The 20,930-nt window shown below is 40.8% G+C and overlaps 4 protein-coding genes and 1 long non-coding RNA gene across 7 annotated transcripts; 1 reads left to right on the forward strand and 4 right to left on the reverse strand.

The window, feature by feature from the left end:
• Positions 1-6,200: 6,200 nt before the first annotated feature.
• Positions 6,201-6,504, reverse strand: LOC138928139 (uncharacterized). The gene is made up of 2 exons (XR_011444610.1): positions 6,417-6,504; positions 6,201-6,351 (listed from the first exon to the last, which is right to left on the reverse strand). It is a non-coding gene; the product is annotated as an uncharacterized lncRNA (long non-coding RNA).
• Positions 6,505-12,614: 6,110 nt separating this feature from the next.
• On the reverse strand, positions 12,615-14,799 carry Cyp9h1 (Cytochrome P450 9h1). Its single transcript, XM_017171484.3, has 2 exons — positions 14,077-14,799; positions 12,615-13,863 (listed from the first exon to the last, which is right to left on the reverse strand). Exons 1-2 carry the CDS (start codon positions 14,794-14,796, stop codon positions 13,021-13,023), a joined length of 1,563 nt encoding a protein of 520 aa, XP_017026973.1. The 5' UTR covers positions 14,797-14,799; the 3' UTR covers positions 12,615-13,020.
• A 785-nt stretch (positions 14,800-15,584) lies between these two features.
• Or49b (Odorant receptor 49b) lies at positions 15,585-17,190 on the forward strand. The gene is made up of 4 exons (XM_017171628.2): positions 15,585-16,089; positions 16,157-16,539; positions 16,817-17,026; positions 17,089-17,190. Exons 1-4 carry the CDS (start codon positions 15,657-15,659, stop codon positions 17,188-17,190), a joined length of 1,128 nt encoding a protein of 375 aa, XP_017027117.1. The 5' UTR covers positions 15,585-15,656.
• Positions 17,191-18,388: 1,198 nt separating this feature from the next.
• Positions 18,389-19,529, reverse strand: LOC108078010 (antigen 5 like allergen Cul n 1). 3 transcript variants are annotated; one of them, XM_017171567.3, is made up of 3 exons: positions 19,358-19,529; positions 18,861-19,297; positions 18,389-18,770 (listed from the first exon to the last, which is right to left on the reverse strand). In XM_017171567.3, exons 1-3 carry the CDS (start codon positions 19,499-19,501, stop codon positions 18,485-18,487), a joined length of 867 nt encoding a protein of 288 aa, XP_017027056.1. In that variant the 5' UTR covers positions 19,502-19,529; the 3' UTR covers positions 18,389-18,484. The 3 variants fall into 3 exon arrangements, with proteins under 3 accessions (XP_017027056.1, XP_017027054.1, XP_017027055.1); XM_017171565.3 differs by having other exon boundaries at positions 18,389-18,794; XM_017171566.3 differs by having other exon boundaries at positions 18,389-18,773; positions 19,358-19,528.
• A 132-nt stretch (positions 19,530-19,661) lies between these two features.
• On the reverse strand, positions 19,662-20,693 carry antr (antares). The gene is made up of 3 exons (XM_017171595.3): positions 20,507-20,693; positions 20,055-20,446; positions 19,662-20,005 (listed from the first exon to the last, which is right to left on the reverse strand). Exons 1-3 carry the CDS (start codon positions 20,648-20,650, stop codon positions 19,714-19,716), a joined length of 828 nt encoding a protein of 275 aa, XP_017027084.1. The 5' UTR covers positions 20,651-20,693; the 3' UTR covers positions 19,662-19,713.
• Positions 20,694-20,930: the final 237 nt, after the last annotated feature.

Raw genomic sequence — 20,930 nt, forward strand, 5'->3', positions numbered from 1 at the left:
AGCCGAAAAGAGGCCAGTCGGATGTCTGTCTGTCTGCTCCATCGCGCCATCGCTCCATCATTCAAATCAACAATGCCCGGGGCTGCGCCTGAATGGAATTTCCGTTTCAAAAAATAGACAGGCAGCGCGCAGGAAAGTATGCCATGAATGCGGAATAAATAAATGCAGAGATACGAGTGCGAGTACGTATGCGGGCGAAACTAATTAACCCCGACAGAAACACCTAGTTTGGGGTGATATTTATCGCACGGCGAGAAAGGAAAATCAAGCTGGGCAAAGCACTTGAAAAAATAAAAATTAAACAAAAATAAATATACTGAATTTAGTGATATATTTTACTTATATAGTCACTTTCCTGACATAAAATCCGTTAAAAATGCTTTTAATTTAACCTGCTAAATAAAATTCAGTTTGGTTTTTTCTTTATTTATTATATTTTATAATTATTTCAGCGAAAAAACCCTCTTCTAGGTTAATAAAAAATCTAATTGCAATACAATTGACAGCAATAAAAATGAGCTGAAACCTATAGGTAGATTCAAGGTGATATAATATCGATTTGTAAACATAAAATATGTATTTTAAAAATCAAATAACCACTGTTTTTTTCTGTGCAAACATGTGAAGCTTTTTCGAAACACACACACACTCTCATAAAACGCACCTGGTAACTGACCGAGAAATCAAAGCCAACTGGCAATTGGCGAAACGTCAAGCGCTTTAATTAAGCTAAGCAGCGATAAGCTAAACGGCAAACAAAACTCTCTCTTTCTCAGGCCCCTTCCCTCCCTCTTCCCCCCAGCTCAACCGAAATTGCCGCCGAACGCTCACACCTGAACATCACCTGAAATGGCGCTGACTCACCTGGCGGCTTGTTTGCTTATTTGCCTTCGTGATTCTGATGGTGATTGTGCGCTGGCGTTTGTCGGTTTCTTCGCCGCCTTCATTAGTAGCGCCCTTCGCACCTTTTGCTCATTTGCATAGCTCACTCTCTCACTCACCCACTCCCCCTGCAGGAAAGTAATCCCCGAAAACCAAGCCTTCACACACGTTAATCAAGTGCTATCGACTTCAATCTAAGCATTTGTCTTTGAGCTTTATGCGGTCATAAGTTTGGCGCAAGAAAACCGCATAAGGTTTATCCTGGGTATCTCGGGATATATCTGATTTGTAAAAGTCAACATAGGAGAGATTAGGGAAAGCAGCTGCTCCACTTGGTCTTCAAAGACCTTTTTAAAATACCTTCCCCACACAGCTTAAGCGGAATTCATACTCCTGAAATGGCTCCATGAAAAGAACTCCCCATAAACCCAACGCGTAATAGGATGAGTTGGCGTGACCATAATCCGGGTCAAGTGGACTCCCATAATCTCTGCTCTCCACCCTTATTATCGCCCGCAATTATACGGCGTACTCCCGGCAACTTCAAAAGCTACGCAAACATCAGCCGGCAGACAACAAATCGATCAATCGCTGCCACTTTGCCCGCTCCATTCGCAGCTTCGTTTTGATAGCTGCAAATTGGTTTTTCTACTTGATGCAACTGCAATGCGATACAAAAAAAAAAAGAAACGGAAAAAAAGCTGCAAACGAAATAGCGGTAGAAAATGCCGAAGGAAAATGGTTAAGTTGAGTTGGAAGGCAAGACAGGAGCAAGCAGCAGCCAACTCAGCGACAATGAATGCCATTTATAATGCAGTCGAGTTCTAAGTAGAAATATACAGAGCAATGCAGCTGAAAGATACATTAGATTCGAACAGGGAATACCTAAAAAGCTAAGAATTCAGATTGAAAACTTGGGAATTATAGAAGATATTCGAACTCTTAGTAATCCCTGAACAAAAAACCAGATTACTCTTATTTATATCTATATATATATTCCACCTTTTACAAAATTTATTTTAAACTCCTCCTCTGAAATATATCCTTCCCCTTTAAAGATCACATTATTTCCATGTAAAATATTCAAGGCTATTCAATTACAGCATTCACATGTGTCGCTGAAACGATTGATTACTGCCAATGAAAAACACCAACAGCATTTTCCCAGTCACTCGCAATCGCTATATACCCCTCTCCACTCACAACTCCGAAATGGTAGAGATCCTGAATGCTGCGCAGTGCAAACACTTCACACTTCACGGCATTGGCATTTCAATTATGGCCGAAAGCAAAGTAAACTACTTAGCGGAAAGTGGCAAACGAGCAGGAATACTGTGCTCTGCTCTGTCCCATTATTATTTAATATATATGTATGGAGTTGGCATCGGTATTTATAAATTTATATTGTGGCATCGCCACACTGATTCCCAATTACAGCTGGCGGAGGAGCCGCGTCAAACTATCCCCCATTGTTGGTGCCCAACCAAAGTCGTTAGATTTGTTCAGTCAACTGTGCCGAAATTCGAATACTTCAATTAAACAAAATGTTCGACTCGATAAGCAGACCGGCACCCAAGCTCCCATAATGTGGCTGTCGTAGCAGAAACGCAAAAGGAGGAGTAGGACTCATAAAAAAGTATAGAAGAAGAAACCAATATTTCTGGCAGTTCGTTGGTTAGTTGTGCCCTCGGATTTTACGCTACAATGGAAATTGTGGCTTGATGGAACCAAAGCCACTCATCCTTCAATAATTCCTGGCGATTTCTCTAAGTCTTCTTATTTTTTATGCACTCTAATGCCCTGCATTACGGACAATGCTGAACAAAGGGGTTGTATTTTAAATATTGATAAATATTAAAGGTAGTTTTTAATTTAATTTTACAGCTTTATAGCTATGTTTTGTATAGAAAAGATACCTATATCATCTTTAAAATGTAATCCCTCAAGAGTGTTGCATTATAATAACTCCACTCTATCCAAAACTATAAGGGAAAACTCCTTACATAATCCCCTATTTGAAAATTGCTCTGCTTAAAATTCTCTCCAACAATTAATAAACATCAACAAATGCCAGAACTGAAATATATTCCTTTGGCATGCCATATAATGCAGTCAGTTATTTGCCGGCTTGCCGTTTCCCCCAAAAACTTGCAGCCCAAATATGCACAACAACCTCCTCCCAGGCCCCCCGTTCCGCCCACATCCATTACATGTTTCCACTTAGTACATTTTCGCCAACTATTTCAATTTGCATAGGAAAACATTTAGCAGGCCAAAAGCCTTTGTAAGCTCCTTCGACTTAATTGTGTTTATTTGCACTAATGAAAGTTTAATGTTTAACCCTAATGTCCATCCTTTTGAAAAGGGTTAGTCAAGGTAGTTAAGTCGCCGCTTTCAATTGTTTTTTGATTGACCAAAGGCAGTTGAAATGCATTTATATTTTATATTTTTTGTTAGTTAGTAACTTTGGGTGTACTATGCAGATTAAAAAGCGCACATTTACTGACCACAAAATCCCTCGCAAGTGGAAAAAAGTTAGCTTTGCTTCCGAGTAATTGCACATAACTCTCGTTTATGGTGCGATGTGCAAAAAGTTTCAAGCGCTGAAGAGCAGAGTCAAAAAAAAAAAACAAAGCACCATTTATTTATTGTTCCAAATGCCATAGTTAGTTTTATGTTTTATATTCTCGCAAAAAGTGCTTGCATATTGAGGTGTTTCCGGAAGGTGAAAAAAGAGAAATGAAGCCATTTGTTTGCTTCTTGTTTAAAAAATTGTATGTGGTCTTGCTTTTACTCGTTGGAAATCCTTAAATATTTATTCTCCAAAAAACATTCAACAAAATATGCATAGGTCTAAAAATTAATATAAGTTAATGGTTTATTTCAAATAAAAATATCAATGCTTTTACCAAGAGCAATCAGATTAAGCACATCAACAAGAAATCGAAAAACCCGAAATTCTCTTGGCTAAAATAACTCACAACGGAATTATTTCAGGCATTTGAAAGCCAAGTTTATTAAACGAATATTTCGATCTCCATTACTTGGCATTTTCTTCCTCTGCCTGAGAACATTTGCTTAAAATCGAAATGCGATTTTACCTTCTGACCAACCGCAAACACACACACACTCAGTTAGCAGCTGCCGGAGGATATGGAAAAACTTGAAACTGTTGCCGATAAAAGGAAAAGTGAACAACAATTGCTGGAACTTTTAATGGCTGTCCATTTAAGCCAATTGAAGCTGGCTAGTATCTGTCTGTGTGGCATTTATAATATGCCTTTGTGCCTGCCCAGGGCACGGAGCTTGGAACTCGAGGCTAGGAGCACAAAGATGCCCCTGCGTTTGGGGCATTGTATAACGAAACCAAAATTGAAACCAGCAAAGCAGCTCAGCCACAAAGCAAGAATCAATTGAAATCAACATATGGGCCGGGAGTGGGCGAGGGCAAAAATCATTGCCAGTGCAATTGCGAGCCGGCCGCATGCAGACTCCTGTGGTAAATTCGCAATTACCAGAGCCCCCGATGCAGTAGCCAATGCAGCAGGTCCTGCAACTGCAACGGCAACGGCAACGGCAACTGCTGCAGGAACAACTTCAGCTGCAGCAGGACATGCAGCAGGACATGCAGCGGAACTGGGGCATGCGGGCTTAATGCGCACTTGAATATTTCATTTTGCGACGGCACTAACTGGTCAACCGAGTGGCCCATAGACCAAAGACCACCATCCACCATCCACCACTGGCGGCCAGTGACCAGGACCTACGGACTGTAGCAGTATTCGGACTGGCCAGTACCGAGGGGCATAACAATGACAGCCAACAATGGCAACAAATAAGCCCAAAAATAAACAGGATCCCCGGCTAAACAAATAACAGTAAATAACAGCAGCAGCCACATGAACTGTGCCAGTGTGTGTGTGCGGCAGACAATAGCTCATAAAATTACGTTTATGCGAGAGAGAAAATGGCTTCAATTAATAAACACTAAAATCTAATCAAAACTAAAAGGATGGAATATAAACCTTTGTTTACCAAAAGCCATAATAGCCATAATATCAGTTTTAAACTTTAAATTTGTTTTTATTAGATAAAGAATATGAGAACACATATTACAGATAATTTGTTGCAACCCATAAAAAAATATGCTTAATTCAATTAAGAACCTAAACAGTTTAAAAAACTTAACAAATTTACATATTTAAAAGAGAAATAAGAAGATAAGATATAAGAGTTTAATCCTAATAATCCTAATAATAATTCAAATTCATATTTATATTCATATATTCCATAAAATTCAACAGATTACTCGATTTCCTTAGAAGCTTTTTGAGACATCCTTTAAACCTCAAAGTGCCAAAGTCATTTAATAAAGCCAAGCTGCTCTCCTCATAAAAATAAACACCTGTTCTCTCAAATTTATCACGCATACGCCCTGTTGCCCTACTTCAAAATGTTCTGATGAATGTGCCAAGCTCAGCAGGACCCTAATTCAAGATTCCCCGAAACCCTTAGATAATCCTTCAGATAAATGTGAACTCTCCGCGACGCATAAACACTCGCTTAGCACATCCCGGCCAAATGGTGCACTAATCGCCTGTGCATTGGCTCTTCGTCCTTCGGCCCGGCAACATTTCCCTTCTATTCGCATTGTTGGCCGAGGGAAGAAAAAAAAACTTTGCATAAAAACGGGTTACGAGTGTCTGTGTGTGTGTGTGTTAGTTTGGCCAGATACTGGCCCAAAATGGGTCAATGGAACCTTATAGCGAGAGCCAGGGAGAGAGAGCTGCAGACACCAATCTCCGCAGCCATCGCCAGTTCCATGTAATCGTTGCAGCAAATAAATTTCAAACGCTGTCACATAAATTCGAATGTTCTGTTCTGTGCTGTCTTTTTGCCTTTCCCCTTTCTTTTTTTTTTTTGAGCGCTTTGTTGCGCTGGACAGCGTTGTAGCTAAAATTAAATTTGACTGCACATTGTTAATAGGTCTGCAATGGGCCCATAAATGCCCCATAAATTAGTCTGGGTCGCCGGAGCACTACTACCACTGCGATAAGGCTAATGAAATATGAGAAGAACAGCCAAAGGGATAGCCCATATTTTTTGTTTTCCTTTTTGTTGGTCCATTTTTTTTATTTTTTTTTTCGCCGGCGGGACGCAGCTGGAAAGTATGCAACGCCTAGGCAAGTTAATTACGAGCCTGCCACGCCAGGCCGCCAGGCCCAGGGAGCCAAGGCAAGTAGAAACGAACACACAAAGAAATCACTTACTGTCATAATCAAATTGGCCAACTCGGCTAAAGTTTGGCATAACTTGAATGCGCTTATTAAATTTATTTGCCCTCAAAAAGACAAACTTTGACTACGTTTGGCCCTTCGTCCTGAAATTGGCGACGTAGCCTCAAGTGTTTCTCCATCTTTCATGCACTGAGAGAAACTTATAGGGGGTTGCTTCTTGATTCTCTTGGAGCTATATATAGGGGTTTTCACGCACTGTCAAAAAGTCTGAATAAATCACTCGAGAAATTGGCATACTTTTAGGCTCTTCTTTAGGTGATTTGAAAATACTATATATATATTCTGCACATTTTTATTTCTAATTTATGATGTTTTTCTCAAGGAGAATACTTCTATTATAAAATAATACATTTCTTCTTAATTTGAACTCAATTTTCAAAGTATAAACATATAAATTTAGGGCCAATAGTTTCGATGGCAAAATTTAATTTATATTAAAGTATAATAAATATAAGTACTAAATATAAATTTATTCTTATTTTGAACTTAATTTTAACTCAATTTTCTTAGTGTAGACATAGACTTTTAGGGCCAAAAGTTGTGTTGGCAAAATTTAAGGTTATCCACCTGCAAAAATCAATAGGCCAAATGACAGAAGCCCCGGCAACATGAGGCAAATAAGCCTTGGGCCTTTAAATAACAGTTCTACCCTGTTGACTTTTGTCAGGTTCGTGCATATGGGTAGGTAAGTTTATACACACATAGACGTGGGCTTCATGGAAAATGCGGGGGTAAGTGTAGAAAGCTGGGGCAAGGCAAAAGTTTGCCAACTCTATCATTATTTGAGCAATTTCAGCTTAGTGCGGATATTTGCAGAGACGACGACGACGTCTGGCTTGATTTGCCTGCTATTTCTGTTTTAATTATGCCAACTAAACATTAACGCTCGTGCTGAGCAGACTAACAGTAAAGTCTCTAGAGAAATAACAAGAACAGGGGGAATTTGCAAATGTATTTCTCGGCTATAACTGCCGTACCTCCTGTACCTCCTCCCATCACCTGACATCCCTAGTTGCCGTCACTCTGCCAGCTCGCTAAATTTGTAATATTTGTAATAAACTGATTTAATTACTTGACAAGCACGTGTCTACACCGATTGTACACAATTAGGGAGACAATTGGAATGCATATATTTAAATTAATTGACTTGATTGAAATTCTAAATATTCACTGGCTGAACGAGGCGTGAAAAGTGAGAAGAAATCGTCCTTTTTTGTCACCTTCATTATTGATTGATTGACTGATGACAGATGGCACTTGGGGCTAATTTATTTATACATAATTCAATTCATAAAATAGTTAATTAACTCAAGGTGTTGCATGAGGTGTGGTCATAATATTTTCACCTTGCCTGAGAAAGGTAAATATATTTCACAAATAATTAACTTTTCATAACCTTAGGCCCGCCCCTTTGCAAATTCAATTAGCTTGCTAATTTTGCAATCACAGGGATAATAGTGTTTTATTCAAGCAAACCGAAACAATTTAAATTAATTGTGCGCATATTTGAATTTGTGGTCAGTTGGCCAAAAAAGCCAACTGGCTAAATAACTTATATACGAATTGCTTTTTGTGTTGCTTATCAGTAGATGAATGTTTGTTTGTTGTTTGCAATGTCCAAATAACCCGGGGAAATGAAATCCAATAAAATGATACAACTACGAATTAATTAAAATATATTTGTTTATGTGGCGCGAGTGCAATTGCAGACAAGATTCAGATAAAACATAAATTCAAGGAAGGACAACAAGTCAACGGAAATGATTGCCATTACTGTCTATAAATTATGCAATACTCATTTTATGGCATCACAAATAATTTATTGCAAATAAATTGTTTTAAAATGGTTTTATTGCATTTTAAATGAATAAAAGTAAATCAAATTAATTAATTAATTAATGCACTTTCTACCGCAAAAGAGCGTTCAAAGAGTAACTATTAGAGGGACATTAAAAGCGAATTCAACAAGTTCCGCCGCGTGTGTTGAGCATATTTTACGTTTTCCGACTATGAGACAAGCATTTGTGTCATATTATGAATATTACGTGTATTTTAAATAAAATAAAACATACACACACACACACTTACACACTCGTGCGCGCTCAGGGAAAGCTGTGATAATGGAGCGACGCTTATGCAAATTTTCTAGTTTCGCTTGTTTTCCGAAAACTTACCCTCCCACGCACATATATAAATACATATGTATGTATATAAATGGAAGGAGACACTAATGCAAACATTTGCCGCCTTTTAGCAGCATAATTTTCACATATGTATGTAGGCGGAGTACAAAAGAAAAGCGTGTGTTTATGTTTCGGATGCGTTGCAAAATGACATCCTGTCACATTTCCCGACCGCTGTGCGTGTGTGAGGGAGTGTAACATATACACACACATACACACTCACCGACAGGCAGCATCCGGCGCCAGTTCCACGTGTTTTGTATGTGCGTGTGGGTGCGTGATTCTCAACTGTCAGTCCCGTCGATCCAGGCGTCCTTCGCCCTTGCCACGTCACTCCCTGCTAAGGGGAAACGGCAACAGCTGCTCGACAATCGCACGTTTTATTTAAATTTCACGCACCCATACTTGGGGAAAATAAAAAACCAGCACAGTGGGCCGAAATTTGATGAAAATTGGATATGAAAATAATGATCCAGGCTTTAGATACTGTTGCCTATAAATTGAAATAGTATATTTAAAGGAAATATTCAAACAATAATTTGCATTTTAAAAGGATTAAAAGTTGAATAAAAAAATAATAATTATAATTAAAATACAAATAGTGCGAAACATTAATTTATTTACTACTTAAAAATAAAAACATATTCGTCGCTAAATTTTTTCAGTTTTAAATACTAAATATCGTATTTTTTATCTAATATTTAGAACATATATAATATATTCACTAAGATAGATTACAGATTTCACATTATTTTAATACAATCAAAGTCTACATTTCTATAAAAAATCATGTTAAATTTATTATATTTTAAAATCAAAGTTTAACTTGAAAATTTGATTTATATAAACATTTCTGTAACTTTAATATTTAAAAAAACGTTAATTTTAAAAACGTTTTTGTGTAAAGATTTCTTAAAATATAAATAAATGCAAACGTTTCAATAAAAAAACATATAAAGCTTTTAAATATATTTATATAATATTAATTTTCACCTAATAAGCCCTTAACTTTAACCACTGTGCAATGAGGCAGGTTAAATGAACAAATTGCCCCGCACGCCCTTCGTCCAGCCGGAAATTTCTTTCATCACACACACACACACACATGTGCTCACCGGCTGGAGTTTTATACACATTTAATGAGACAATATTGAAATTAACATTATTTTTTATGATTTTGATTTTATAAGTAGGCACTTTGGGCTGTCATAAAAGGCCCGGAAAACGGATGCACAGGATGTCGGGATGTGCGCGCGTATACGTATTTATAGCCGGTCTTTTGGAAAATAAGGGAAATAATAAAACGGCGAAATGGCCCAGTGAACCGGGGAACAGCGAGCAGTAGAGAGCTCGGACTAATCCCAAACAAGATTGTCTCCGAGCGTCCTAGGCCTAGAATTCTAATAAAACGTAAGCTGTGAAATGAATGGTCGGTCTCTGGCGTATGAGTAATATCCCATCAATTTGTCCCGTTCAGATTATAATTCCCCTAATAAAGTCATGCATCAATTTAAATCAACTTGCTGTGGGGATCAGCACCAGGACCAGCACCAGCACCAGGACCAGCTCTCGCACACACAGGACATAAATTATATGCATAAAATTTTAATGCGACCTGCCATGCACAGGACTCAGTGCGGCAATTTGGCTAAGTAGTGGCAAAGGCCACAGCACGGCCTTTGTGCCGAACCGCAAACTGCCAACAATTGGCTGCATATTAACTGGGAATCGTTACTGTAAATACTATATATATCGGATACATATGCATACGCAAATATATGCATTATATTTGCATAGAAAGGCGGCGGGCCGAATTTTGTAAATTAAATTAATTGCTTTGGTTGCAGGTTGTCAATAGTTACGTCGGCTCCGCCCAACCGAACGATTTCAAAGTGGCTTAAAGCCTTAAATGCAATTATAGTAATTAGGCCGCATCAAAGTTAATTAAATTTCCGTTTATGAAATTCGATTGGATGTGAAATTATCATCGGAAATGGGAGAAAAAGTATATCAACAGCCGGCGCCTGAAATAGGTCAATTAATGTGACAAAATATGATGTAATCTTTGCAATATCTGCAAAATGTAATTTATTTAGATATTAAAGAACAAGCCTTTAGCTTTAATTAATATAAATGAGTGTTTACAAATTTGGAAATAAAGAAAAACTAAATATTCACTTAATAAAATGCACAGAAAATGGTATTATCCTTTAGAAAACCCATGTAACTTCCACAAGTTCCTCTCTCAATTTCTATTATTTTCCAGGCAGCTTTCGTGGAACATCTGCCAAGCCCACATATGAGATTTTTTATAAGCACATTGCTGTGGAAAAACTTTCCGCACCGTGCGGTTTGTGCGGAGGAAAACCCTGCAGATAAATTCAATGACATTGCTGCAAGGACAACGCCACGCACTCACGTTCATAAATGTAATGCAATTTCGAGTTGAACTTTATTTAATTCAGTATTTCGGTGTTAAGGTTGTCCCCGCCGCCACACAGTCTCGCACAGGGATTCCAGCACAGAGCAGAGCAAGCATGTCAGTTTTATGAGAATAGTTGGAGCTTTGTCGGAGTTTGCGTTTAATTTCGAGCAGCAAAGACGACGACGGGATCAGCTCAAAAGCCACTGCCTGGAATGGCCGCAAACCCACATCCGCAAATATGCCAAAGCCCCTTCATCCCGGACAACTGTTGTGTAATTTGCTCGGGTCTAGGCGATATTAATCTGTTCTATAGAATAGATTCTCTCGATTGGAATCTCCTCTGAAGCCGAAAACGGTTCCATTATTATTGCAATTGGTATTCCGAGGCAGTAGTAAGCGACTGCAAGCGGATTGCAAGTGCATCAGCGTGTAATGTTGGCCATAAATAGCCCGAGCAACTTGCGGTTGGGCCATAAAAAATGCTAAACAATAAATAAGAATGAACAAGAAAGAAGGCCTTGGCTGGGGTCACGACTATGAGATGACCTGGCAGCTATTGTCGCTTAATAAAATATTTTAAAAAAAATATATATAATGAAATTAAATTCTAAAAAGCATTTAATTGCCTTTAAAACTTTTTTAAACATTTTACTATTTTCGTATTTGTTATTTCTATTAATATATAATTATGCGTGGTTCGGGTCCTTAGCTAAAATTTTCTCTTTACAATTTCAATTACATCAAATTATTTATTTATCGACATCTTGTCGATAATAAATATCTATATTTTCCTAGCAATAATTGTCTGGAATGTTTATATGGTATATGTACATTTTACATAGTATATCAAAGAAAATTAACTTGTAGTATGAATGATGTTTCCTTTAAAATATTATTTAAACTGAGTTCTTAGCGCCATCGATGTTTTTCGATATATTGGAATTTATTTATCGATAAAAATCACTACAGTGCCAGAGTTTCTTACCTTTTTCCGGGCAAAGTTGTATCAAATGTATCCCTAATAAAAATGTTCACTACTTAAGAGTAAAAAACCAAGGATTTACAAACTGCAGAATCCAGAAGATATATTTCCTAAAAGCTTGCACTTTCCTCCCAATATTACATGAATTTACTCGATCTAAACATACCCTTTGCGATGTTTTGAAAAACGTGACATACCCTAAGGCGCTCACATGAGTTTATTATGCTGTACAGGGCATTATCTTCACATGTGCTCCTGCCATGAGTGGTGCTGTGCAGTGGAGCAGCGTTCTATTTATGCTCATAATGCTGCGCAATGAATAATTATGCAAATGGGCCCGGCTTATGGTCAAGTTGCCTTGGCTGGTCGTCTCCATGTAAACTAGTTGCTTTTCCAGAGCCCAGCAACAAATTGCAAGATTCTACCACCATTTGTGGGGAGATGAAGGATGAGAAATCTTGTCAGTTTCCAGGACAAATTCTCAAGCGTCAACTGGCAAGAAAAATAATTATCAACCGAGGGGATAAAAATGTTAAAAAAACACAAAGAAAAAGTTCAGCTTCCTTGCGCCTGGTAAACTTTTGTTGGGGGATAACTTACTCACTCCACGGAAAAGCAGATCCCTTGGCTATTTTACCCCCAAACGAACCACCCAACTTATAAAGCTTATAAAACTTGGGACCAAAGTCTGGGCCGGATCAAAGCTTAATCGCTGGCCGCTTTATAAATCAAATCTGGGAATCAAAACAAAAAGTTTCGCCCTGGACAAGTCGAAAGATTTCAAATATGTATTTGAGCTGCTGCATAATATTTATTATCTCACAGCTGTTGACTGGCGAATAAATCAATATCGTATTAACTGCTTAGGCCAGCCGACAAAACTTTTGCCTAAATACCACCGCCCCGGAGCACATAAATAACGAGAATGTCAAAAACTTTTCGGCCCCTCAGCTGCGTCGTCCCGTTTTCCGCCGGAGTTTCTGTTTTTCCGCCGGCGTCAACCGAGGACCGGACAAGGAGCTCGAGAGGAGCGCATGTATGTCGGGGCCAGCGGCGCCTGTCACCAGCATCGCTCCTCGGGCTGATGTTTCGCCAATTACTCTCGATTAACTCAAGACATTTGCACTAAAATTAATTAAATAAACCCCCAGCCATCCCCGCGTCCGTTGATTGATTAATGGTGCATGCGAGTTTTAATTGAAAAATCTGCAGTCGATTAATGAACAAAGATGCAATCGCTGTTTCCTTTTTTTACTGACGCTTCTGAAACTTCAGCCAGAAGCCATTCTTTGGCTTCAGCCCGTGACCCACAATGTCCTCCAGTATATCCCTGGAGGTCTTTTCAGCCGGCAGCAGCTTGAAATTCAGCAAAAGCTTGTAGACAATCGACTTCAGCTCCATGAGAGCCATTCGATTGCCAATGCAGTTGCGGGGCCCCACTCCGAAGGATAGGAAAGTGCAGGGCTTCATCTCATCCCGTCGCTCCTCGGCGAATCTCTCAGGATCAAAGGTCTCGGGATCCGGGAAGTTTTCAGGGTCACGGTGGAGCGCAAAGATGGGTATCTGCAGGACATCCCCTTTCCGGGCGGCAAACAATTTCGCACCATTCTCATCACACAAATCAATATCATCGCAGCACACTCGATCTGTGGATATAGCCGGTGGCCACTTGCGCAAACCCTCCAACACCACCATGTCCAGGTAACGCATCTTGGTCAGCTTGTCATAGGTCAGAGGTTCACCATTAAGCTCCTGATTCACAGACAGGATCTCCTCGTACAACTTATCCTGCACTTCCGGATTCCAACAGAGCTCGTAGGTGAGAAAGCACAGGGAGGAGGAGATGATCTCGAATCCAGCAAAGAAGAACAGCAGGCACTGGGCCAATAGGTCCTCATCGGTGAACTCCTTATAAAACCGAGCATCCTTCGTCTGATCCTTGAGCTCCGCATGCCTCTGTTGCTTGGCCTCAAGAAGGAGGTGTATCATATCGGGCCTAATGACATTGTGCTCCTGCCGGTACTTCATCGCCACGTTGACCAGACTGGTAAAGTAATTAATCTTGGCGGTGTCCATCACCTGGATGCGTAGAAGCTGTCAACATATACAAGGACATGTTTTGTTAAAGCTTCTGTATATGTTTTTATTATGAATGAAAGAAAATAAACGAAAAAGAAACAGAATGAACAGAACCAAAAAGACCAAAGGAAATTGATGGCAGGAACAATGGACCAAGTGTCAATACAAATCTCTTCCTGAAAATCTCCAGAGAGATTCGGGTGACACCCGGGAGGGGATAATACACACCTTCATCAGACGGGGAACCAGGGCGTGAAGCATAGCCTTGACCATCGACCAGGCGCTTATGACAGACAGGGATTGGCCGATGCGAAAGAACTCGTTATCTTTGCGCCTGAACGAGTTGACGCTCAGCCCGAAGGCTACGGTGGCAATCACATCGTTGGCGAATCGCGTAAAGTAATCCTTCATTTCCAGGTCGATGCCTGCGGCGGTGCCGGTTTGTAGCTGCTCCTGGACGTAGAGCACGCCCTCAACGCTGCAGGCATGGATCAGGTCGTACATGACCCGCATCTTGCTGCCGGTAAAGGCAGGCGTCAGTATATTGCGCATCTCCCGCCAGCGGCCATCCTGCAGCGAAATCAGACTCTTGGACAGTATCGATTCCTGCATGTTGTTGTGCATCTGATGGTGATTGACAAAATGGTCAAACTCCTTGATGCCAATCAGCTTGATGAGCTCCGGATCGCGAACGAAGATGTATGGATCCCTTAGGGCATATATCCCATATACAGACGATCCGGAGTATTTCAGATGCATCTGGATCATGTGTTTCAGCACAGGCATTCCGCCGAACATGGCACGTATGGGTATGTTGCCAATCAGTGGCCAGGGCTTCTCATGGGCCACGCCCCTCTCCCGAAATATATCGTATTTAGCCACCGACCATTTATAGAGCAACCCGAGCAGCACTATAAACAAAGCGAGCACTACGATCCACTGATCCATGATGTCACTGCCGACGAAAACTTAATTGGACTGCCAAAGTCGAGGGTCGGAAAGCAACTGATTAATAGAGAGAGATATACCCCCGAAAAAGCTATACAAAGCTCTTGATTAAAGCTTTTCCTATCGCCCAGATCACTTACAGGCTTGTTTAAACATACTATCTCAGATCGATAAGCCTTATCTACGATTTATATGCTAATTACGCTATCTAAGGCCCAAGTGCAGTGCAATTATCAACAAAACACATTAGACAAATTATCTTTGATTAGTTTTTGAATGTAATCGTATCGATTGCATTAGAAATAAAAGCACCTGCTGGTTTTCTAATTTATTTAATGAAAAATGGATTGAAGTGCCATAAGCCAGGATAACTGGCCCTTTACTACGCCTCCTCAACTCCTTCCTTTACCGTTTATAATTCACAAAAGGAATCAATAGATAGCCCATGAAAGGCAGCAAATAAATTCATATTTTCAATGGCAGAAATATTGCAAAATCATTGGCAATTTAGGCAGAAATTGCAACCAAAAGAGAACCAGCTGGGAGTTCATGCAAGACGTGTGCCAGAGAAATAAAATAGTGTCATAGTGGCATCCTAATACCCTTGATATTTCAATTAAATTAAAAAGGTTTTATATTGATTTTCTACAGAATTAAATTAACCAAGATGTATAGGTTTTACAATGAATTGTATTAATTGGAATTGGACTTTCAAGGTTCTAGTTTACCCTAAAATGTATAGAACCCCTTTTAAGAGTATAGAAATTAAAGAATCTCCCTCTGGCATAACCCTATAAAAGCACTGGGTACAAGCAGAATACCTTAGAATTTCATTAGAAACCCAAGTCAAGTGATTAGCCATGTTCGAGGACATTCAACTGATTTACATGAACATCCGGATCCTGCGCTTCTGGGCTCTTCTTTATGACAATAATATAAAGAAGTATCTGTGCATTGGCCTGGCCACCTTCCACATCTTTACCCAACTGGTCTACATGATAAGCACCACGGAAGGACTCATTGGTATAATTCGCAACTCATATATGCTGGTCCTTTGGATCAACACGGTGCTGCGAGCCTTTCTCCTACTGCTCGACCACGACAGCTACGTGGCCTTAATTGACAATCTAACTGCGGCCTATTACGATCTCATAAATCTGAGGGATACCTACATAACCCAGGAGTTAGATCAACTGAACCGGGTTGGTAAACTGATGGCCAGGGGTAATCTGTTCTTTGGACTACTCACCTGCGTGGGTTTCGGCCTGTATCCTCTATCCTCAAGCGAGAGAGGTTAATTACATGGATTTTTCCTAACGGAATTTATAAATATATAATAAACAGCTTTAAATATTCACAGTTCTCCCATTTGGTAGCAGGATTCCTGGCCTCAATGAGTACGAGACCCCGTATTACCAGCTGTGGTACCTCTTTCAGATGACCATCACCCCGATGGGCTGCTGCATGTACATTCCCTACACCAGTCTGATCGTGGCCCTGATCATGTTCGGGATCGTGCGTTGCAAGGCTCTGCAGCATCGCCTCCGCCGGGTGGCCAAACTTCATCCGTTTGGCCAACGAGATAATCGAAAGTTGGCGGCGGAGATTGTCGAATGCATTCGGTATCAGCAGAGCATTATCGAGTACATGGATCACATAAATCAGCTTACCACGATGATGTTCCTTTTCGAGCTGCTGGCCTTTTCGGCTTTACTTTGTGCTCTTCTCTTTCTGCTAATTATTGTGAGTTTAGAAAAGAGATTAAAATACCGATAAGTAATCTAAATTTTAAATATCGAAAACAAATCAATTATAGCTTCAATAATTTGATCAAATCGCTACAACAATTTCAGAAGATACAAGAAAATATAAGATGTATTAAGTGTTAATGAGGTGTTGACATAAAATAAGTTTATTATCGATTTTTTCGATAGATTCAACATAGAAATATATCGTTATTTCTTACTTTTTTACTTGTAACCCGTTACTATTTAAAATAACTCTTAAAAAACTTTGTTAGGTTAATGGCACCGGTCAGATAATCATCGTCTGCATGTACATCAACATGATCCTGGCCCAAATCCTGGCCCTTTACTGGTATGCCAACGAGCTGAGGGAGCAGAATCTGGCAGTGGCCACAGCAGCCTACGAGACAGAGTGGTACACCTACGAAATTCCTGTTCGCAAAAACATAATTTTTATGATGATGAGGGCCCAAAGGCCGGCATCGGTAAGTAAACTCTGAAATTATTGAACTACATTTCACAAGGCTAAGATTCTTGTATCTTACAGATACTTCTTGGCAATATTCGTCCTATTACCTTGGAGCTCTTTCAGAATCTCCTAAATACAACTTATACATTTTTTACGGTCCTGAAACGAGTCTATGGCTAAACGTAAAATATATCTTCATATAATATATATTTAATGAAATACTTTAAGCACGACATATGCAACCGCTCCCACGATTCTCTTTTAACGCAAAACTCTGGCACAATCGAGCACATTTTACAATTGAATAAATCATTCTATCAACAGCAAAATAGTTTTTTTTTTTTTTGTTGCACTAAATTTAGCCGAAATTGCTAGATATTTTCGCATGTATTTTTTCTACGTTTCGGACCATTTGCGGTTGCTGCGTATTTCACGCTGCGCTTGCCATTTTTTCCTGGGTAAAAAATGAATAAAACTGAATATAAAAACAAATAAAAAAAAACCGCGAAGGTGTGGCAAGTGCGCGATAAAAAAATTTGTTTGCTGAAGTTGTCAACGAACTTTTTTGCGACCGCGCTGCTGACTTTGACTGGCAGTCGCCTAGGTGCGAAAACAGCGAGTCTGCAGGATGCAGGAGGCAGCCCCCAGCAGGCAGGTGCCAGCCAAGGTGCGAGGGGGAAACACATTTCAATTTGCCCGAACCCCGAGCGGCGAATCAGGTTCATTATAATAATGGCCATGGCATTAAAGAGTGATTCAACTCGGACTCGCAATTGTCAAACAAATATAGTAATTTAAATATAAAGAAGAGAGGAGACAAAAAAGAAAATCTGTTTGAATGAAACCATAATTAATAAAAAAAAAAAAAGATAGATTGTTACAATTTTATTTCAAATGTAATTTAATTAGCTACACTTTTTAGTGTCACTCGTTAATGATTTCTTTTTGGCAGCCACCACAAAATAGTATTTTATTTGCACAACTTATCAGCTTATTCCTAATTGTATTTGCCAAACAAAGAGACTTGCTATTGACATATTTGATGGCAATGATATTATAAATATAAAATATATAAAAAAAATGTGTGGGGAAAAAAATTGAGAAAAAATATGCCAGGGACAAAGAGAAAATGTTGAAAAATAATTAAAATCATTTTAAATACATTTATCGCTTGTCATTAGCTAATTGTAAATTCCTTAAAAAATGTAAACTATTAAATTGAATGTGTAAGTTAATTTAATGTGATTTTGCAGTGTTGATTTAGAAGAAGTCCTGAGATATAAAAACTTTTCAAAGGACCTATCCTAACCCAAGCATATCCACTTTAGCAAGGACCTTTTTTGCCGCCTTACTTGGTATTATATATTATTTAATTAGGTATTTTTTTATCTCCTTTATTTATTTAAGTAATTTTTGTGTCTGTAAAACTGATGGATTGGCCTGCTTTAAGCCTGCTCCCCCCTCCCGCTCCAGTTCACAAGAATCCCTGCAGGTTGGCACTGCCATAGAGCTCATTGACGGAGCACAGGTTGAGGAAGACGGGGTTGCGTCCGCTGCGACATTCGGTGGCCGGTCGGTCGCCGCTCTGGTAGACCGGAGCATTGACGTCGTCCGCCCGGTTAAAGTTACAGGTCATGTACTGATGGACATTGGCCACCCACTGCCCGGCCTCGTTGGTGGTATTGAGTGTCTGCCGAAGAATGCCGCAGCCCACATGGGTGGTGCTGTCCCGGACGAGCTGTGTGAAGAAGGCATAGCACCTGCTGATCCGCAAACGAAGAATTCTGGTGAAAATGATTCGGATTCGAGGCAGGTGAGCGGTGATGGTGCTCCAAAGAGCACTAACCTACCTGTTGGTGGGCGGACTGAAGGCGAAGATATCACGCATGCTACACTCCTTGTACTCGGCGAACATCTGGACAAGCGTTGCCTTGATCACCTCGTCCTCGGGGTGGTTAACCACGGGACCTGGATGGGGGTGGTTCGGGTCTTCAATGGGATCCCGGTCCCAGCCGCCCTCGGCTACTACCTGGGCCACGTTGCGAAATTGCTCGCTGTTCCGGCAATGATCGTTGACCAGGGCGCAGCGCTTAACGTTCAGTTCGGCAAAACTGGCCAGCTCCTGGTCCCACTGCAGCGTGGCCATCCGGGTGGCCGGGCTGAAGCCCACGAGATCGCCTCGAGCAACCTTATCGCGATATTCGTTCAGCTCGTTGAGGATCATAGTGCGGCGGGCCGTAGTCATCCGCACCACATGCGCATCCGGACTACAGCTGTCCGCTAGCCTCTGCAATTAGGATCGGAATCAGGATCGAGTTTATCGGGCTAAGTGATGCCCCATAGTCACCCCAAAATTATTGCAGGCTATGTGCTTCTCGGGACCAGGACACAAAGCTGGATCGCAGTAGTCGAAGGCCTGGAGCTGTTGTCCCCCTAGAATCAGCAACAGCAACATCAGCAACGGCGGCGGCGGCCACATGGTGTCCAACATCTCGACGAAACAGCCAGTTTGGCCAGCTCCGTCCACCCGGCGCTGACTCTTATAGAGTTCGCCACTCAATCGATTCCCGCTGAAGCGTACCTATCGCTTCACAGACCAAGCCTCACTTCACCCCAGCAAATGAACTATTTAATCAATAAGTCATGCTTAGTACGGTAGGCAATTTCATCGGTTTATTTAGACACAGTTAAGAAGGGATCCAGCTAGGGGGAATCTGCAGGCTCCTCCATAATTTCATTGGCATCCACTACCTCATCGGTGCTGCAGAGATACGGGTACAGGTGATTCGGTCCGGTGACACATTTCGATGTGGGGTCTTTGGCCTCCTCGTAGTGCTTCTGCCTGTTCACATTGGACCGCGAGAAGTGACAGATGAGATGAAGTACCACGGTTCGGTCCTCGCGTGTGGTGTTTTTGTCTGTCTTCAAGCGAAGGGCACAGCCCATCCGGTCGCCATGATCCTCAATCAGCGGTACATAGTGGCCCACGCAGGATCTGCAAGAAAAGGCGAGAATGTAGCCTATCTATAATAACAATAACTTACCCCTGTTTAATGGGTTCCAACCGGTACTCAGTGCCCATTTTACAGCCCAAGGCATCCAGGAACAGCTCCGGCAAAAGTCCCACAAGAATTACTTGATGTATGACGGTGCGCCAGCTGACCATGACCTTGGTCTCGGTGGTGGCCACATAGTGATACTTATCCATGTTGGCACAGAACCAGCCATTCTCGTCGCACTGCCGCGCCTGAAGATCGGCCAAACGCTGCAGATTGGTATCCCAGCCCATCGTGGGCATGCGGGCGGCCGCCGGTAAATGTCCCGCTCCGCTGGCTATGTAGTTGCGCATCACATTGATCCGGTCGAGAATGCTCAGCCGAAGGCCACCATTCACGTTGATGATGTAGTTGTTATCACCGCATTTCTTGCCAAAAGTCTGCCAACAAATTGGTGTAGCTTAGTTTCTTCGTTTGGGTTCTCAGGGATTGAAGGTTACATTGTTGCTTAAGCAGCCCAAATGATTCTGCGAGTGCGGACAGAGATCGGGCCGGCACAGAGTTGGTTTTATATGTGGGTCTTTAGCTCCTAGAGTCATAACACAGGCGCTGACGCAGACCAAAAGTAGCTTAAGATGCTTCATCAACACCAACTTCTTCAGCGTGGCAGTGGATAACTCAACTAACGTCTAAAACTTAACTGCTAGCTTGATTTAGCGCGAAGCCATGACCAATCTGATTAGTTAGGGGAATCTTGACGTTGAAAACTGCAACTAACAAAGACACTTAAAGGGGAAACATTGTATAGCTTAGGAAAGCAAAATCAATTCTAGATCGACTCGGCTGTTGTTGCTGATCTGGACAATATATACTTTATATCCTTTCGACTTTAATTATAGTACCCTGCAAGGGTATAAATATATA

The sequence above is a fragment of the Drosophila kikkawai genome, chromosome 2R (genome assembly GCF_030179895.1).
Source record: "Drosophila kikkawai strain 14028-0561.14 chromosome 2R, DkikHiC1v2, whole genome shotgun sequence".
NCBI classification, from domain to species: Eukaryota; Metazoa; Arthropoda; class Insecta; order Diptera; family Drosophilidae; genus Drosophila; species Drosophila kikkawai.

Coding starts and splice junctions, on each gene's coding strand:
- Cyp9h1 (XM_017171484.3), bottom strand. CDS start 14,796: ATGGATCAGTGGATCGTAGTGCTCGCTTTGTTTATAGTGCTGCTCGGG. Junction 13,864..14,076: donor TGGTTCCCCGTCTGATGAAG/GTGTGTATTATC, acceptor ATATGTTGACAG/CTTCTACGCATCCAGGTGAT.
- Or49b (XM_017171628.2), top strand. CDS start 15,657: ATGTTCGAGGACATTCAACTGATTTACATGAACATCCGGATCCTGCGC. Junction 16,090..16,156: donor TCTATCCTCAAGCGAGAGAG/GTTAATTACATG, acceptor AAATATTCACAG/TTCTCCCATTTGGTAGCAGG. Junction 16,540..16,816: donor TTCTCTTTCTGCTAATTATT/GTGAGTTTAGAA, acceptor AAACTTTGTTAG/GTTAATGGCACCGGTCAGAT.
- LOC108078010 (XM_017171565.3), bottom strand. CDS start 19,501: ATGTTGGACACCATGTGGCCGCCGCCGCCGTTGCTGATGTTGCTGTTG. Junction 19,298..19,357: donor TAGCCTGCAATAATTTTGGG/GTGACTATGGGG, acceptor TCCTAATTGCAG/AGGCTAGCGGACAGCTGTAG. Junction 18,795..18,860: donor TTCAGTCCGCCCACCAACAG/GTAGGTTAGTGC, acceptor CATTTTCACCAG/AATTCTTCGTTTGCGGATCA.
- antr (XM_017171595.3), bottom strand. CDS start 20,650: ATGAAGCATCTTAAGCTACTTTTGGTCTGCGTCAGCGCCTGTGTTATG. Junction 20,447..20,506: donor TGGGCTGCTTAAGCAACAAT/GTAACCTTCAAT, acceptor ATTTGTTGGCAG/ACTTTTGGCAAGAAATGCGG. Junction 20,006..20,054: donor TTGGAACCCATTAAACAGGG/GTAAGTTATTGT, acceptor CTTTTCTTGCAG/ATCCTGCGTGGGCCACTATG.